The sequence below is a fragment of the Pundamilia nyererei genome, unplaced genomic scaffold (genome assembly GCF_000239375.1).
Source record: "Pundamilia nyererei isolate P.nyererei 1_Seehausen unplaced genomic scaffold, PunNye1.0 scaffold00046, whole genome shotgun sequence".
In the NCBI taxonomy this organism is placed as follows: Eukaryota; Metazoa; Chordata; class Actinopteri; order Cichliformes; family Cichlidae; genus Pundamilia; species Pundamilia nyererei.
Genome location: NW_005187447.1, coordinates 2,867,946 through 2,887,590, shown reverse-complemented (window position 1 = coordinate 2,887,590; position 19,645 = coordinate 2,867,946). Strand labels below are relative to the sequence as shown.

General features: G+C 43.4%; 1 protein-coding gene and 1 non-coding gene across 2 annotated transcripts in view; both read right to left on the bottom strand.

The window, feature by feature from the left end:
• nhsa (Nance-Horan syndrome a (congenital cataracts and dental anomalies)) overlaps positions 1-19,645 on the bottom strand; it is a 65,312-nt gene that overhangs the window by 12,244 nt on the left and 33,423 nt on the right. The window contains exon 2 of the mRNA XM_005732440.1: positions 480-666. Coding sequence (XP_005732497.1) covers positions 480-666 — 187 coding nt within the window. The remainder of the gene's footprint in view (positions 1-479; positions 667-19,645) is intronic.
• Positions 5,990-6,061, bottom strand: trnac-gca (transfer RNA cysteine (anticodon GCA)). Its single transcript has one exon. It is a non-coding gene; the product is annotated as a tRNA-Cys (tRNA).

The window sequence follows — 19,645 nt, the reverse complement described above, 5'->3', positions numbered from 1 at the left end:
AAACACTGAAGATCGATTGTATTTGTTCACTGAGATAATAAAATATAAGTGTCGAGAGGTGTCACATGCAGACCGACCTGCGGGGTCAGATTAATCTGGTTAGATATGAGTCCTTGGTCAGCCATTTTTTCTGCATTGAATTTACCCAGGAATTATTGTGTAGTGTTGTGCTTAAGAGTACATGACTAAAGTGATTTTGATGAATTCATAAGTGCACTTCTTTGATGCTTGACTATTTATGTTTTTTTTTAAGTTGTAGATAGACTGTCTGTGTGAAAATGGCCTCTGAACATGCTTGTTATTTACGTTGTAGTTGCACAACATGTCCACTAGAGGGCACGATGCCTCCAAACACAGGCTGCAGACCTGCCTGGAAGGATGCATGTTATAGCTGAAATGTTTTTAAATGGCACGTAAGGGAAAAGTGAAGCAGTTTATTAACTAGGCATGACAGAGAGCAGCTTTTCCTCCTGTGTTGCAATCTGAGGAGCTGAGTGCTCCTGAGGGCCTCACCTCGGTGCAGGGCCCACAGGCTGGTTTTGGCTTGCCTGTGGAGCTCTTCCACACATTCTGGCCGCGTAGAGGGATGGAAAACGTTCCTCTGCTGATGCCAGGGAGCTTGGTAATGTGCTGTCAGCTTACTCTCCACATCCAGGTTAGATACCGCTGTCAGGGAGAGAGAGATAGGTAAAAATGACAAACCTTTTCTAGTGAAATTCAACAGTGTGGTCACAGACAATCCAGAGTCATAATTTATAAGGCACAAGGGCATCTATATGATCCTAAAACATCTCACTGAAGCACAAATTAAGCCACACCTGTGTGACTAGGTAATAGTTTGAAACATGTTGCTTTACATTGGAAGTTTAGTGAGGAGAAATGGTCACGAAAACATCTCAATTGAATGAGCCTTCCATTAATAGAGAAAGCTCCAACAATCAGACGAACCTCTATGAGTAATCACTTGGTTTTGCTATTCTGTGGGAAGCAACGTTTTTCCAATCGTCTGGAAAAAGCCACTTTAAATCTTAGCATCAGTTTCAAGTTCCTAACTGACTGTAGAGGCACCAGATGTGAACTTTTGCTGCTGTAGCTCATCTCCTTCAAGCTTTGAGATGCTCTTCTGCATATCTTGTTTTTAACAACTGGTTATTTGAGTTACTATTGCCTTCAGCTTGAAGCAGTCTGGCCATTAATAAGCCACTGTCACCCAGAGAACTAACCAAATTGTTTGCGGAGGATTTAAGAGACACTTCAAAGTCACCGTCCTTCCCCATTCTGATGCTCTGTTTGAATTTCAGGAGGCTGTCTTGACAATGTTTACATGCCTGAATGCATTCATTTGGTGCCACGTGATTGGGTGATTAGATACTTGTATTAACAAGCAGGTAAACCTAATGAATTGGCTGGTGGGTCATTAATTAGTTAATTTATTCTGTCACTTTATAGAGACCATCTTTTCATCATAATTAGCTGATATTTCACTAGTTTATCCAACCTGTTATCTGATAACTTTAACAGTCAGATTTTTATCGTTCATGGATTTCCTTTAAAGGACAATGGCTACTATCAGTCCATTATTTCGTCATGCTTCTTGTAACCCTTATTGAGACATGATGGCTGCATCACGGAAAGGCAGCTTTCATCACGACTGTACTGGACGTTCATTCAGGCATTTTTGTGGTTAAAATGTGTGACGTCCACATTTTCTGAAACAAATGCAACTGATGAGCTTTGCTTTGTGGTGGCTTTGAATGTTATCTCCTTCTACATATGAACACTGAAGGGTTTTTTATTAGTTGGGAGAACAACAGAGTCAGCTTAAAGCCTGAGACTAAAAATCCAGATAATCACATCCAATGTTAGCAGCACAATAGCCTGTTTACTAATGCAATGCTATCACCTGCAGCCAAACAATAGGTATTAATGCAACCTGATAGTGTGACTTTCATCCTCTAAACACTGACCAATACATGGAATAACCCCACTGCTCCCCCTTACATCTCCTCGAGTTACTGCACCGCTTCAAATTACACATAATGCATGGAGGGGCTGCATGAATGGGGAAAGTTTGAGTTCAAAAGGATGAAGTCTGGTCTTTGTGCTGGGACTTATTTGGATGTTGACTGCTTGAAGTATGCACAGGAGTTATTCATACAAGAACAAGATGTCAGAGAGAAACCAGCATGAGTAGATTAAAATAACAGCATAGTTTGGTTGCATGAAATAAGACTCCTTCATTGAAGGCACTGGCGTGAGATAGTATCTCAGACATCTGCAGCGAAATCCAAGTAAAATCCTGAGGATTAACTGCTGAGCTTTTGCTTTGATAGCACACACAGACAGATCTGTCAGTCTTCTCTTACCTGCCTGACATTTCTGGGCCTGTCCTTGACCGGGCAGCTTTGCCGAATCGCACTCTATCTGACCTCTGTGTCTGATGAGAGGCGGCTCTGGCTCGTAGTTTGCTTTGTGTTGCAGCCAGAAGTTAACTTTAGCCTCGTTCACACAGAAAAGGACACGGTCCAACTCCTGACTGGAGCTACTAAAGGTCAGGAAGACCCAGCGCAGCAGCCCGACACTAAACCTCAGCCTGTGTATCCAACTGCTGCGTATGCTAAGTGCTTTTCTAACATCACTATCACTGCTATGAATCCTCTGGCAGGTCCTTTCTAAGAAACACTGCGAAATCCCCAGGAGACGCGACGTGTTTATCAGCTACGCCGACACAACCTGACGTTTTCCAGGGTGATCTAAAAGCCCTCTGCTGTGTGACCTCGCTGAACTAAAAACACGCTCTGTGTTGCATCTCCTGCACAGCTGGAGAAGCTGGAGGTGAACTCAGCAAAGATTTACACCGGTGTGGAAGCACCGCTTCACTCGAATCTTAATGAAATTGTTTTACGCCCGCCAGATGTTTCCTACCTGCTGCCATATGACTTTGCATGCGTGTTGTAAATAAACAGCCAGGTTTAAAATATACAACATGAAACAGTCACCTTTGTTAGCTGCCAATTTTTTTTAATGCAGGAAAACCCCTGTAGGACCTGGATGGATATATCTGCATTTATTATATTTATTTATTGGACTTGCCACAGATTTAATATCGGTGCAGTAATATATAACCGAGCAAACGCCCACAATATTTCAGACGTGGAGCAGATGATGCGTTTGCCGTGTAAATTATGGTGAAATGAGGAGCCCTCTGACACTGCTTGTCAGCCTCTCCCCTCAGTGCTTCCCCACTGAGCTGTGAACTGTTGGCCTTGCTGTGACACCCTCAGTGTCTCACAACACATTAAAAACCCATTTGACAACAATAGCAGCCACAACTAGGACAAACACTGTGCTCTCATCATCTGACTCCATTCAACCTTCCCCGTTTTTATCGTCCTCCAGCTAAAAAACACATCAGTACTTCCTTTGACCTTGCTCGCTGAAATCTTGGTTAAGTGAGGCTGTGTTTGTGCGCCAGAGCACGAGTTCATTAGAGGCCTTTAAGAGCGGTTTTCATGGACACAGAAGTCCATATGGGCAAAGCTTTTAGTGCTAATTTAGTGGTCAGCTGTTGCCCCCAGTGAGGCCTAAGAAAACACATCAGGCTGCAGCCATCTCATTGACCTCTTGGCAGCTTTCTCTTTGTTTCACATCGGGCTGATTGATTTGCAGCATGGCTATATTGAGCCAAATGAGCCACATGGCCTCCGGTGAGAAGAAGAAGAAGAGAAAAAAATTTTTTTGAGGAGCATTTCTGTATATTTGCGTCGTTGCTTGTGGCATCTTTCTGTTAACTTTCCTGGCGAGGTGAAATCACACTCTATTATGTGCACTGTGACACTGCCTATCAATCTCATCTCCACCTCTTCATTTGCTGCAGGATCATCCCCCACTGCACTCAGCCCTGCAGGCCAGGAGAAGAGGGGCAATGAAAGCCTGCATGCATCCCCAGACTGCCTCTGCCTTGTAATTTTCTCGGTTTTGGCTCAGACAGGAGCCAAGTCAAAACAGCCTCACACCTACGCTCACACACCTACAATTTGCCAGCGGCCTGGGAGGACAGAGCCGCAGATGTCAGCCATTAGGTCACACGTAGAACTTGAGAAAAACTCTAAATCTGAACTTCTGTACATGTAACAGGCAGACAGATGAGCTTGCACATTGCTGTTTCAGCTGTGTGTAATTTACGCGAGTGAATCTTTGATTCCTTTTTTTCTTTGGGGTTACTCACGCTGCAGGACAAGTGTAGTGTGTGGGGAGCGTTTGGGTTTTTAACACGGTTCAAACTAACCGTGAAAAACAAACTCTTCATCATCGCGTCTTACATCTTGTGACAAAGTGTGAAACCGCTGTGGTTGACATGCAGAGCAGGAGCGAAGTGGGAGGTGCATGCGGCTCAATTAAAGCCTCAGTAAATTATACAGTACCTTGGGGTGTGAGGGCGATGCAGCATCCCAGAGCCATGACAATGCACGGTGGTTTAAACTCACTTTAAATCCGTCACCTGAACAGGAACTCTGCGTCCTTCGTGACTGACGGTCCCTCGGCCCTACTGACCTACAGCCCCTCTGGAACATCTGCTCACACTCCACCCCCATGTCCCCATCCCCACCCAGTGCAGGGTACAGATGGCCCAGCCGTGCCCTGACTTGGAGACCACTAATCTGTTTATGGTGTGCTATAGGAGGAGAGGAGTGTTAATCCAAACCGCTGAAACAACACTGACCGCTTAACCTACAATGAAGGATCGCGGAGGGTACGGAGGAATGCCGAAGGATGCACGGGACAGTGCATGTCCTGAACTTTTGTGTTAAATATTGCAGTTCATTCTTTAAATAAATAGTTTAGATGCTTTGAACTACTCAAGCACAATACTTTCTAGTCAAATTTGTTAGTGAAAGCAAATGCAAAGCATCTAAAACTAGATGCATGGCACTCACCTGAAGAAAAAGTAAACAGACCAAACTGCTGGGAGACTTATCCTTTCATATTTTTTCTGTAATCAAAAATGAAAATGCTCCAATGTAACATCTGCGATTATTAAAGAAAACAACGCTGCTCTCCTGCTGAGTGTCCAGTCAGCTGCTGGAGAAAGTCTCCACTGAGGTCTGATTAGGAAAGCACAAAGAGTAGAGTCCCAGTGCCAGTAGGAAAAAAAACAATAATACCCCTCTCCCCAGTAATCCGCTCTGAGCCCAAATCCACCCAGCTGATGGTGATGTCGCTGCCGCCGCTGCTGACTAGCTGCATCAGGTGGGGCACAAGATTGTTGACATTCAATAAGAAACCAACAGGCTAGCTGAGGGAAGCTTAAGAGTTGCTGAAATGTTGAAATGTTGCTGATTATAAGAGTGATGAACAGGAAGATTAATGGCAGAAATATAGCATAATATTAACCAATTAAAGAGCCAGCTACATCTGGCTGCTCTTATTCACAAGAAGTAGCCAACGCAGGCAACTCCACATGTTTGCTTTTGCAGGTTTTTCACACTGCTTGCCCTTCCTGATGCAAACATAAAGGGATTTGTGCCTCCTCTAGACATGCTCCCAACTGCATAACAGATCTAACGTAATAGCAACGGTATATACCTAATTGCTTGTGAGAGCCAGCCAATCAGAAGAAAGCTGGGTTATACTGTGGCGAGCTAAAACTGTTTTTTCAGGTTGGGGATAAAATATTTAAGATGCATAAGGTTTATTTTTGAAATGTGAATCGGGTGAAGCTACTTTGGAGTTCAAGAATGGAAAAAAATAGAGTTGTCCTTCTAAATGATCCTCCATCATTTGGTGTTTTGATGATGGTGCTCGGTTTGGGTTGAGCTATGGGAACAGCAAAGGCTTAAATATATGATTTGTGTCAGTGTAACAACGAAGCCACCCAGTGAAGCCTCATGCTCTAATGATGGAGGCTTTTTTATGCTGAACAACAAAAGATAAAGGTGAACACTCAATACTGTTTAATTGGTCCAATAGCTTCACATATTTGCAAGCGAGAGAGCATCTGGACTTGAACCAGAGACCTCTTGATCTGCAGTCAAATGCTCTACCACTGAGCTATACCCCCACACCAGGGCTATGTTCTCACTGTAAATGTGACCCAAGCCTTGCCAACTGCCCTGCACAGTATAACAGCCCCATGGTACTGGTGACTCCCACAGACCCTGGATCCTACATTTCCCATAACTGCACCATGATTGCATCTCTGAAGCACTTTTTTTTAAAGAGAAAGCTATTATGCTTTTACTTACTTTCTCTTTACCAAAGGTCCAAATAATGAGGCTCACAGGGAATACATACCACGACCTCATTATCTGGAGGTTTGGCTGAGTTTAATATGAGCATCCAACACTGGGACAGTTTATATATGACAGAAAACTTTAAAAAGCATAATAGGTCCACTTTAATATTAAACTCCAAAGACATAAAAGCACTTTGAGGAAATCTATCATGTTTAATCAGTCATAACTGTCCAGAAAAGAAATGGGTATGTGGTTATATTATACATAGCAAAAATTAGCCAAGGGAACCTTATAAATGAAGTTGCACTTACTTTGCAGCTTAACTGAGCACTTTTCAATACAAGCCTCATTTAAACCACGCACAGCACTTTGTACACATACTCTAAATTGCCTTGGGAGCATTTAGGTTCAATCCCTGGGATTGAACCAGCATCCTTTCAACTAGAAGTCATCACACCAAATATATCCATAAGAAAAGAGCCCTTTGTGCTTTCATGCCCCTGCTTATCCACCTGTTTCACAGTCTTTGTTGTCACTGCTGTAGAAGGTGTCACTTGCTTTTAAAGCAAGGGTAATGTGGTAACTGTCCAACTTAATTGGTGTATTTAGCGTGTAACATTTAAGTGGCCCTTGGGATCGTTTCCACTCTGACACTGGACTTGCACAGACTGGTCATAGTTGAGACTAATTCTAGTACAAGTAACTGAAGGTGTTCCCATCTGTCTCTCTTCCTACCACACCTATTCAAACAGGCACTCCCTCAGCTCACCTGGAGCTTTGATGTGGGCTCTGCTTGGAATGCGATGCTGGGAACCAGGAGGTCCACAGGGGGGGGGTAATGAGCCTTTTTTGCAGCCCGATGCTGCTCTCAGGTGCCTGCAGGTACCACAGCAAACAGCTGCTGAGCAGTAATCAAACTGCTGGTTGACTTCCTAAAGTGCTTTACTGTCCCTCAATATGAGTCAGCTAATTATCCGGCTGAGAAACGAGGAATACGCCCATCAGGATCACGATTCTATTTATAGTACCATAAAAGTGACATTTCAATCTACCTAATCTGTTCTTTAATGACATCACCACGGTGGGAAAAGCACGGCAGGAGTGTGAAATTATTCCTGATGAATTAAAACGCACTAAAGTCTGCTTGTGTTTCTTGACTTGAGGTCAGCACGCAGGGGTTGGCAGCGCTGCAAGCCCACACACGAAAACCCGTCTGGTGGTGAAATGAAATCACACGTGTACTTTCAGGAGACGCTGCTTTAGATTTTGGACCAGCGCCTGGAGCGCCAAACTGTCTGTCTGCTTGTGTGCCAGGAGGTACAGTGAAGGGTGAAAATGAAGAAAGGGAGGGGGAATCCCATCAGATATCACAGTTTTCCATTGTAAAACGTTAAAACACATGACCTCATGATAAACCTAATGTTCTACTGAAGGCAAATAACAAGGAAAATGCAAGAGCGAAGTGCATAAACACACAGACGACCATACAAGCTTGGAAAGCCCAAAAATATATTCATCAACAGGAAAGAAACTTCAAAACCACAACCCCAAAACTTCCCTCCTGCGATACAATCCTCAGCAAAGCTATAAAGTTTCTGAAGTTTATCCATACCCTAAACGCACACACGCAGTTTTTAAACCATGCTGGTTAAGAATTATTTGGAATAATATCTGAAACTCTGTTGCTGCTGAGCCGAAATCCTCCCGAAGATCGACGAAGGCTCAGAGTTGTAGAAGAGGAGCGGTGCGCGATTGTTTCCTCAGCTGCTTTAAATTACCACTACAAAGTCTGTCGGCAGGCTGCGGTGACTTTGAAATACTTTCCATTTTGAACCCTCCACAGCGCTGTACATCGCAGGGTAGGCGTGACGCCAACAAAAAGATCTCCCTCTCTTTCGAGGGAGACGTTTCTGGTGGGGAAAGGAGGAGGATGTGTTGAACGTCTGACGTCCTCAGAAACATTTCCTTTGTAAACTTTTCCAGCTTGTGTAATGTTCACGAGAGTGTGCGGCGTGTTTTACAGCACGGTAATGAGCAGGCAGTTTTGCGAGAGCGTCACTGCACATTTATGCGACGCTGAATCCAGACAAATGAATAAATAGAAAGGGTGACCTGGGCTTTCATATCAACAGCAGATCAAATGGCTAAATGAAATGCGAAGGCAGTTGCTTTTGGGGAGTTGTAGCAACTTGTCGCAACTTTTAGCTCATTACTTTGGTTTTAAAGTCTGCAACTTTAATGCTTTGCTCTCTTTATGGTGTTTTTGCCAGTGTATAACAAACCCAACAGCCCACCGGGTGTGAGTTGACCTCCTGTCAATCCTACTGTTCAATGGATGTAGGCTAAATCATGCATTGTTCAATCATACTGGAGTTCGAGATCCTTGACGTAGCCTCTGGGCTTGAAAAATAAAGCCATTGCATTCTACTTAGTGGCCAGCAGGGGGTGAGTACAACAAAAACTTCAAATTACATGAAAGTCTATGGAAAAATGACCCTTTGGTTCACTTGATTTATCACCTCATTAAACACTTTCATGATTAATTTATGTGATCAACTGTTAGTTTCAAATCTTATTGAATACTACACGATGCTCAGTTTGTAAACAGTGACAGTGATATATATATATAATAAAGATGGGCTACGCTTGGTGCGAGCATCAATTTCTTTCTTTTAACTTCTTATTTTCTCACTCTGACACAGTATATATAGATACTATATTTTTTTTAATTAACAAAAGAAAGCTTTAGAAGACTTAACTAGAAGAAAATGTTTGCAAATCTACTTATATAAGATTCTAAGCAGAGATTTAAAAGTGTATTAAGAAAAGGTTTTGGATAAATGCAATTCTGAAAGCTAAACCTGCAGTTTTAAACCTCCCTCTTATTCCACTGATCCACCAAAGAGCAAAATAAGTACATCTATCAAAGTGCTACTAAAGAATGACAACATCCAGGGAGAATCCAGCTCTTGCAGCGATGCGGTGCAATCAACCCTTAGTCATGCTGAACAGCTCAAACAGCATGAGTGGGAGTTTCCACTGCACTTCTCAGCTCACTGTAATTAAATCCTGATTTACACTTATCAGGAGCAAAAACAATGATGAAATCATCTGGAAGTTACCGTCCGCAGATGTTCTCTCATTAAAATCTTGTAAAAAGCCCAAACCAACTCATTCATATTAGCTTCACTTCGAATCGACTCTCACTCTGTGTTGTGAATATTTCATTACCCTGCCCTCGCCATACAACCTGACCCCCTTGTTTACAGGCGTCCGCTCTTTGACTCACAGCTTCTAAGCGATGAAAAGAAAAGCCTCAGTATAACAAAAACTGAATGAGAGCAACTCCCAGCCAGCAGAGATGGGCGATTCATTTTTCTCTCCTCTACATGCGCACTCAGCGGGGTCGGGAGAGGTCAGAGCCGATGCATTCAGCAGCCTTTTACCTCTTGACCTCTAGACACCTCATTATTATGTCTGCATACAGACTGTGGGGTCAGCTCACATCAGCAAACACTCAAGTAAATCACCAATTTATTGGCCACTTGTTCACAGCCTCATTGCTGACTATAGATATTCAGTTTTCAGATGCTTAGTGATAAAAACTACCCATTTCTACATTTTTAAACTTAATAGAAAAGCAAAAAAAACACTGAAAAGTTACAAATATAAACTATAAAAAAAAGTAATTGAGCAGTTCCTTAATGCACAACATAGGGGAAAATGTGAAAAACACATGTAAGAGAAAAGTAACAGCCTATATTTTTAAGTACACTTAAAATTCCTTCAACCTTTAAATCAGCAAGGAGCTCATTTTACAGCTCTGCCCTCCTGATTTGCTACAGAGGCCTTCGGGAGGCTGCAGCACGCCCTCTCATATCACATCATTTAACGGTCTTTGAGGTCACAGCTGACTCCTATTGGGCTGTAATGGCCCTCCCGCTGAGCTTGGCACGGGTTCCTGCTTTCCCTGCACCTTTGAAGTACTCACACACTCAGACTCAGCAGAGGAGGAAGGGGCGTTCCTGGGCTGGTCCCAGCTGAAAAGGCTCTCTGGGTTTCCGTAGCCTCCAGGTCCACCTGGCCTATTAGTCTCACAAATTAAAACATTCGCCCTTTGACCTCCTGCTTTTGTTCCGTCTCAGGAGCACCCAGAGAAAGGCAAACTTTTTTGGAAGAGATTTAAAGAACAAAAAGAAAAACTCGTTCCCATCTTTACTGGAAGTAAAGGTAGTGTTAACCACAAGGAAGAGGATAATGAAAGCCCCTGAAGTCAGAACAAGCAGAAGAAGTAACCTGAGCAGCCTCGGCACGATCAGCTCTGTCAACATGAACCAGAAGGCTTACGGGAAAACGGTTGCATTCAAAAAGGTGAAACAAAAGTGTTTTTTCCTCTGTGGTCGGACAGGACGAGCGAGGAAGGAGCGAATTTACCTTTCCACATGCACAAAGCCAAGAAAAACAAGACGGGAACGAGAGATTAACCTGTCAACAGGCTGCATTTATGCTGCGCACATTATGTAATTTCAATACGACTCCACATGCATGACAAAGCAACATTAGACATGGGAGGATGTGTTTAATTGAATCGTTCCTTTGAATATTTAAACGTGCGTTACAAAATGTGTCCTGGCAGGGCCCGCCTAGGAAGGAGGCAGCTCACACCTTACAAATGGCTTGGACCAGACCACTACGCCAAGTTTATCACAAGGTTGACACTCCACCAGAAATTCAGATTCAGAAGACTTTATTCATCCTCGAGGGGAAATTGAGAGACTGACCTTGCCGACCATACATACAATACACAAACATCACATTGGGGAGACAGGTCAGGCTAGGTAGCACTGGCCGGTCGACCACACGAGCAGCGACCCGGAACCGAACAATGGAAAATACACAACATTAGGAAAGACAAGGAGAAAAAAGAACTCCCCCCAGACAGAGCTCCAACAGGGAGATCACTTTGAGAACAGAAAAAAAACGAGGTAACCGCGCTAATGCGTTGACGCCGTGCTGCCCCGCACACAGGGCGATCCGCAGTAACTTGCTAACGGAGATTTGCCGCATTAATGCAGTTATGGCGTTAACGTCCTTTCAATGAGATTGACGCTGACAGCACTAATATTAAGTAAACTTGTTGAGGTACCCAACCCTCCAACTCCGTCCCTCAGCAGTGGATAGAGTATGAGAGGAACTAGCATGCCCACAATCTTTGCATCGTCCTGTGTTATAGGTACCAACCAGGTCTGCCAGCCCCAGAATCCATAGTCAGTCCCCAATGAGACCATCATCAGGCCTAACTTGCTGTTTCACGATCAATAAAAGCTGTTTAATCACATTTGGAGATGTGGTTCCTGCTAGTAAATGAGGAAAAAACAGTAAATTGAAACATTTTGTTTTGCTTTTTTTTAGGACTTTTTATCAATTTTCATTTCTTGAGGGATTGATGGCCTGCCGTGCAAAGGCAAACACAGTGCCGTGTCAGTCATAATAGCATGTGTGTTAAGAGTAAATAACTCTTTCTCTTGTCATAAAACAGAAAACTTGCAGAGTCCTGTCTGCACGCTGCCGCCTGCCTGACCTTATGTGTCTCGTATAACTGTTTCACGGTCGCACTGGCCTATATCTGCGTTCTGCTTTGACTGAAAGGCTGCACACTGCTTAGTGTTTAAATTTTAAACAAAAACCAGCTCCTGGCGACAGAAGCGCATCCAGTGTGTTGCACAGCTGCTCATTTATCAGCTCAGTGTATGACAAGCTGAGGGGTCAGAGGGTAGGAGCCTACATGGCACTAGAGTTTCAGGTCACAGGCGGAGCTGCAGAGGTTACGGAAACACTCGAGCGATTACAAACTTACATGCGTGTGTAATGTGTGTGTTCGGTATCAGTGAGGGCAACAACCTCACACAGTTGGAGAGTCGCTTTGTAACCTGGCACTAAAGGTACACAGGAATATGCAGACTGTTATGTAAGTGTCTGAATAGCTTAATCGCAGAAGGTTTTCACCACAGTTTCCTGTGTAAACACTGAGCTGTGTGAGCCTCAGACTGTGGTTTCACCAGTTTACTGGCATCACTCGCCGCTCACATGGAGCACAATAAGTAGAACAGACAGAGTGTTCGAGGAGAAAATAGGGAACCCTGAACGCAGACATGGAGCAAGGTGTGGTTTGGAAAAGGGATGACGAGGGCAGATTTGGCGCTGGACAATCGCAGTGGAAACCTCGGTTTAACAGACAGCTATGGTCAGACTGGGTTCAGCTTTGTAGGAGAGTGACCTGCGGGGGTATCAGGGAAAGTCATCAAGAGGGAGCGGCATTAGACTGAGCTGGGCTGACCCTCACACATTTCTGTCTGCTGGGGATCAAATCAGAGAGAGAATACATCGGCGGCCCGGCTGGTCCAAGACAAACCAGTCGCTGGCAGGATGGATGGATATGCACAGAGCAAACCCAGCAGGCCTTAGAGGGAAAACAATGGAGCACCAAATCCTGGCGGCTTCCAGCACCACACCCAGAAAGCCCCCAAACCCACAAGCTTCACCAGGAGGTGGAACTATTTAGAGAGAAATAGCACTGCTAATACAACACAGTGTTTCCCACACACAGACTTTCCTCTATGGTCCTGGGTTTTGTGTAGTTTTGGGCCATGTTTTGATTTAATTGTCATGCTGTTCTCGTGTTTTTCATGTTCACTTTTTCCTTGTGTCTTTAGCCTCCCTTTGCCTTTCTCTCCTTGTTTCATTCCGCTTTCTTTCTTGTTTCCACCTCCTGTTTTATTTAAGTAATATATTTCCTCAGTGTATCTTTCCTCTGGGTCTTCACCTCCTGTCTTTCTTCCTTTCTCTGAAGGCCTAATTGTCTTCAGTTAGGAGTGCATGCCTCCATTGTTTAAATTCCTGATATGAATCAGCCAGTGCAAGTGCACTTTTTATTTATTTTTGGTCTTCTCTGCAGATAGCCACACACTTTGGCGTTTTTTAAACTTGTACACCTGCAGTCCAAGATTGCAGAGTTGTGTCAACGGCCAAACTCAGGACCTTCTTGCGACAGATCTAACCACACCACCACTGTACAGTCTGCATTCATCATAAACTGTGTATTGCTTTTAATTTAGTAGGAAAGCTTGGGCACAAAGTCCTTCTAAGAGCAAGTCGCTCAAGAGTGGGTGAATGTGGATGGATGTGGTGGGTACCCCTTCCTCATTTCTTTCCTTTGTTCATTTAGATAATTGTTTCAGTTATTTGTCCTGCTACATGTTATATTTCAAACAAACATCGTTTTTTTTGCACCTTTTTGTATATTCCCAAACGCCTTTCCCAATTCCAATTCCGTTTCAGTGATCTCCCTCTGGGAATCTTCTGACATTTGTGAGTCCTTAAATTGATGCTGTGATTATTATTCCTAGAGATTCAGAGGAGTTTGTTTGGTTACAACATAGCTAAATGCCCAGTAATGGCTCAGTGCAGACGCTAACAATATTAGAGATACAGTCAACCAAAGAAAAACTTTAATTAGATACATCTTTACTTAACTTTAATGAGTAGAGAGATAAGTTGAAATGCTCCCTGCTTTTCTGTTCAATACATTTATTTGAATGCTTTGTCTGCTCCTTATAAAGTGTCTTTAATCGTCACAAATCCAATCCAATCACATTCACTTCACCGAGAAACATTTTCTCCAGACCAGCGTGTCGCCCACTCGGAGCCGCACCCTGACTCTCCCAGGACACACTGGGATTATACCACATGTATCTCTCCATTGTCGGCCAACACAAATATTCAAACGTACACTGATGATTCTGTAAAGCAGTGCCCAGCTGTAGGAGTGTGTGTGCATAAGATTTCCACTGAAACAGAGCGTGCGTGTTTACTCATTAACACAGCGGTACGGAAAGCATCAATGAGCTGGAGTGGAAATCCCAGCTGGGCTGTCAGCGCCACACTGACACCTCATACTAACTCGTGCCAGAAGGTTTCAGAAAGGATGCCATTGTGTGTATTATTTTAAGCTTTGCGTCTCCATGGAAATGGGCACATGTGCACGGACACGGGTGCGGTCTCTCGCAGCTCATCGTACCTCAGCTGTGGAAAGGAAAGTACAGCCCTGCAGTGAACCCTGAGTCCTCTGCAGATGTGTGTATGTGCAGCAGTGGGAAATATTAACTATCAAACATACAAGAATAAATTATTTGTTTGGAATTTACAGGCCCAGATGGGTTCCAGATGTATGTCAAGTGTTAGGGGTACTTACCTATTCGTCAACGGGAGAATAAAGGCAGAAAGTCGGGGGGCACATGAAAAAGAAAGAAAGAAAACACATTAATAGTTGATTGCAGCAGGATATTAGAAGAACACATCTTGTTATAATTGAAACTATTTATTCAGCTCAGATGAATCTCTAGAGGTGCACTACTGTAGTAGCAGGGTTGTTTTTCATTACATCGGGAACGATCCTGCTTTGCTTCTCCTGAGAAAATCTTATCATCCCGAACAGGAACCAAACATCTTCACCTCCCTCTAATCTCTACATGCGTGCTCCCCGGAGGCTTTCTCTTTTGCAGAACTTTACAGATGCCAGACCTGCCGGGCTACGGCTCACGTGTCGGCAGCCTGGCTCTGAATGCTGCCCTGTCCTGAGGGACTTTCCTGAGAAAAATAAAGAAGTGGTCCCGGGTAAAGGCTAGAAAAGAAAGTAGGCCTGACTCTTGAATAGCCTGCTGCCCCCGGAGGGCTCGTTCATGTAAGTGCCTCGTGAATGGCAGGCCGTAGGAACAGATGCCAGGAAGCCTTGAAATCCTGGCGGTCGCTGGTTATTATGCTTCGTGGGACATGCGCCATCAAGCTGAAAGAGCAAATATTATTTGGGGCTAAAAAGGAGGAGATAAAGAGCAGCCATGCCCTGTAGAGTTGCTTTTATTTGGTCCGGGCTTTTTGTCTTTTCTCTTATAATTCCTGCATGCTGTTAAGCCTTTTCTAAGGACATATGTCTCTTGTAGCTCTTACGCCCTAACTTCTACTGACCTGCAATCAGCAGCATTTTGGTAATGATGGGTCCCGTTGTTATGACATGATGTAAGATTAGTGGGTGCAACTGAACACATGGCACCCGTGACACACTCTGTTGGGCGTGTGGTGACAGTTTTACGCAAGTCAGAGTTCTCGAGAATACCAGCTACTGCGTTTGTTTTCCCCCTCAGACACATGGATACATCTCCAGCAGAAACAGGAGTATACAGCATGGGTGTGTCCAGCAGGCTGGAAAAGTACGTCAAACTGGTTCCAACTTAACGTCCCCATACATACTTCTTAGTTTCATGTTGGCCATGTGGGTGCAAAATGTTTGCATCAAGCAGTTAAGTTTTTTAAGCCACTCAGATCTCCAGAGATTTATCAAAAATAATGGAGGTGTTGCAACTTGTTCTGTTCTTTTAAGACAGAGAAAAACAAAAAGACTGATCTAAAAGGCGATAGCTACATATCTGTGTGTGCGCTTACTTCAATGACATAAGAAAACGGGCAGCTTACCAAACCAAACATTATGAAATCGGCAGATATAATTCAAAAGGTGCTTTATACAACTTGCAAGCTGCTCACCTGACAAAATCGAGAGGAAATTAAATACAGAGCACTTGTATGCACACATCAATCACGGTGCCACACGGTGAAATCCCCAGAAAACTGCTTTACACTGATTTTCTGCTGTGGATAAATTAGCCTAGCATCTTTCATCTGTACAGTCCTGTGGAAGCTAAAGTACAACCTGTGATTCAATAGGTAGTAGCAGCATGACTTTTTCACCATCTCACATCACTGTGGGGGAATTCTGTCCCACTCTTCTTTACGACATTGCTGAGGTTTGTTGGGGAATTTGTTTATGCGCAACTCTCTTAAAGTCCTGACACAGCATTTCATTCAGGTTGAGGTCTGGACTTTAACCGAGCCATTGCAACACCTTGATTCTTTACTTTTTCAGCCATTCTGTTGGTGCTTTTGTCAAATAATGTTTTTATGTTAGCCATGTCAGCCATAAAAGTAGCTTTAGTAATTCGTTTTCACTCTTAAATCACTTTATGTATAAAATTAGATTGCTTAAGGTAAAATTCCCGCATTTCCCTGGTAGATAGAAAATAAACCAATCTGACAAATGTTTATTTATATAGTTTCTGTCATGATCCTGGGTCTGCTGACCCAGCGTTTTGTGTTTAGGTTATGTAGCCTTCAGGTTTCCTAAGTTCATCGTTTTCATGCCTAGGTGTTTCTAGTTATTTTCCCCTCGTGTTTCCACTATGTTAAGTCTCCCCTGCTTTCGTGTATTTTATGTCTGTGGCGTATGTTGTCAGTTCAGGTTGTCATGTTTATATCTCACTGTGTTTCCTGTCTTATTGTGAAGAGGTCTGGTGTGTCTGTGTTCATCGTGTTCAGTTTTACTCTCCCAGTGTCACGTCGTTATGTTCATGTGTGTCAGCTGGTTCCCCATGTGTTGCCACTTTCCTGATTATCCTCCTGTGTCTATTTAGTCTGTGTGTTCTCAGTCATTCTTTGTCAGGTCGTCTGTTGTATTTCACCCATTGTACTGCCCATCCATGTCTCATTTCCAGGTACCCATGTCAGTTCGTTTATGGTTAAGGTTTTTCATGTTTTGTTATTAGTTCACCCAGTTTAGGTTATTGTTTAGTTTTCACCCATGCCCCATTATTTTGTACCCTTGTTTCTTGCCTTATTAAACGGCTTGTTTTGTTATTCACATCCCATTTCGGTCTGCGCTTGAGTCCTTCCCTGCAATATACGGTCTGCCCTAGCCAGACCGTGACAGTTTCTGAACATAGTATGTCGTCTGGAGGCTGTTTTAATTCCCCAGCTCAAGTTTCTGGCTTCCAGTTTGGTTTGAGTGGCTGCATGTATGAGACCACCAGCACACAGCAGAGGTGAAAAAGAGAAAAAATGAACTTCATCCAGTAAATTTGTTGGTGTTAATGGTGTTGAAATCCCGCCAGATGACTTTTCTCAACAGACGACAGTGAAACTGATTCCAGTAAAAGAAGCAGACCACAGGACAAGTGCGACCAAAGGTCGAGATCAAACCAACCTGCTTCTATAATGTCACACTCAAAACTGCAAAGTCTGCACTGATGCTGAAGTGTACAGTAACAGTTTCCAGCAACGAGACAGAAATCCAAACTAAAAGCAAGCTGCGAAGCAGAGAGTATTCAGCAAAGATAATAAATGACCCTGAGCGAGGCCAAGCTGTTATCGCTGATTGTGGAGTCTCTCAGGCCTCCCAGTGGAAACACTTCAGCGTATTTCCTGTAATTTTACGCAGGTTCTCTGCTTGATCAAAACACACAAGCAAAACAAAAAAGAAAAACGAGCTCATTTCAGGAAGAGTTGAGCACAATCATAACAAGCAAGTTGGACTCTTTCCCCTAAAGCACATGTGGGAGCTGCAGCCAAGCAATAAAAACATACAAGCCCTTAAATCTGCTCTACATCGCTTTGGAGTTCACAACCCTTGGAGAGCAAATCGGGGCTGAAAAACACGACAACTTCTTGCTCTATGCCGCTGCTATCGATGCTCCAGACCCCGAGAGTTTTCTGACTGAAAGACGGGGAGGAGCGCCCACTCCAGCTGAACAAACAGCTCGTGCAGCGTATAGCAGTTTAGGTGTGTCTGTCAGAGAGGCAGATATGTGTGAGGATTTGACTGTCAGCATTTCAGCATACCAGCACTACTGATGACACACAGATATGACACAGGAACACAGACAAACACACTTTACATGCAGGACAGCTGTAATTTAGGACACCGAGGTGGCGATGTAGAGAGCCATCGTGATTATAGGCAGCTTACAAATGGGGATCTCAGCCTCAGCTGATGTTTGAGCCTCCATACTATCAGAGTCAGCCATGAGCATTGTCATAAAAAACATCAATAATACGTGAACATCACAGCAATTATACACTTTTCTTTTTTTTCTTTTTTTTTTAAAAAAAAGGCCAAATATTAATATGTAGGCCTCAGTTAAGTAAGAGTAAATTGTGCATTCGGGTTATTATAAGGCATTATAGATAGAGTCTATATGTTAGTCGGATATAGCCACCTTAGAAGCTTGTAGGTTCATTTTTTGTTCAGTGGATTTTAGTGTTGTTGTCTTTTTGTTGTTGTTTTTTTATTTTAATGTGGGAGTCTATGGGGATTTACTTACTTCTTGAGACAAGCCTCAAGTGGCTAAAAGAGGAACTGCAACTTTTGGCACTTTAAGAGGTGACTGCTTGGTTTTTATGGCAGCCCATTTCCGCCACAAAAAAAAGTATCCATAACTCGAAATTTCGAGTTAGCGCTGCCAATCAGTAATCTGCGTGAATTACATCATTTCCTTGTTACCCGGAAGCTGAAGCCCTCAGCTGCAAATGTTACAGCTAAGCTACCAATATTACAGCCAGTCATGAATGCACAAATTGCTGAGTATTTTCAGTGTGGCTTCACAAATGATGAAATTGTGTGTTATTAGGTGAATCACATGGCGTTACTATCAGCAAAGTATACTCTCGAAAGCGCCAATTTGTTGTGATCCAGTTTTGAGTCCGCATTCCTCTGCGCCATATCCTTCCAGGTAACAAGAAAATGACATCATTCACGTAGATTACTGATTGGCAGCGCTAACTTGAAATTTCGAGAAAGATAGCTAGAAATTTTGAGTTATGGATACTTTTTTTGTGTGTGGCCGAAACGGGCTTCCATAGGTTTTTAATCTTTTCTGATAACAGCAAAGCTCTGAGAGTCTCTAATTATTCACACATGTACAATAAAAACGTAAACCGATTCCAGTAAAAAGTATATTCAGGTGAATTTAGTCATTTGATCCTTCTTTCTAAGAAGCGAGCCATCAACTATTAAAGCTGGATATAATCAGGAAAGAAAATGAAACTGGCTTATAAATAACTTGGGTCCTGGTGATTAATGGCTGATGCTGGGTTTATGGTGCTAAATACGTCTCGTATGTATCCGTGGAGGGTGCAGAGCCATAAATACAACACTGTTGACTGCCATCAAATTTACAAATCGCATCAGAAGGGAAGCTGGTGTCACCGAGCACCCAACACTCAACTGCAGTTACATTTTCAGCTGTAGGGGCTTTTATTAAACTGCTGAGGCAGCGGCTTTGGCTTCATTAACGCCCTCGGCGTCTAACAGTGATGCTGTCAGTCTGGACTGTCATAAAGAGAAACTGAATCCTCCCACAAGCAACTGGGTATCCGTTTAACACGGCCCCTGGCTGCCCCGCCTGCCTAAATATCAGAAGTCAGTCGGCAGCCTGAGATTCAAGCCCTTCCAGAGCACTGAGCAGCTGCATTGTATTTTATAGAGAGCATATATAGAGTTTCCTGAGGTGGTTATTCCCATAGGTGTA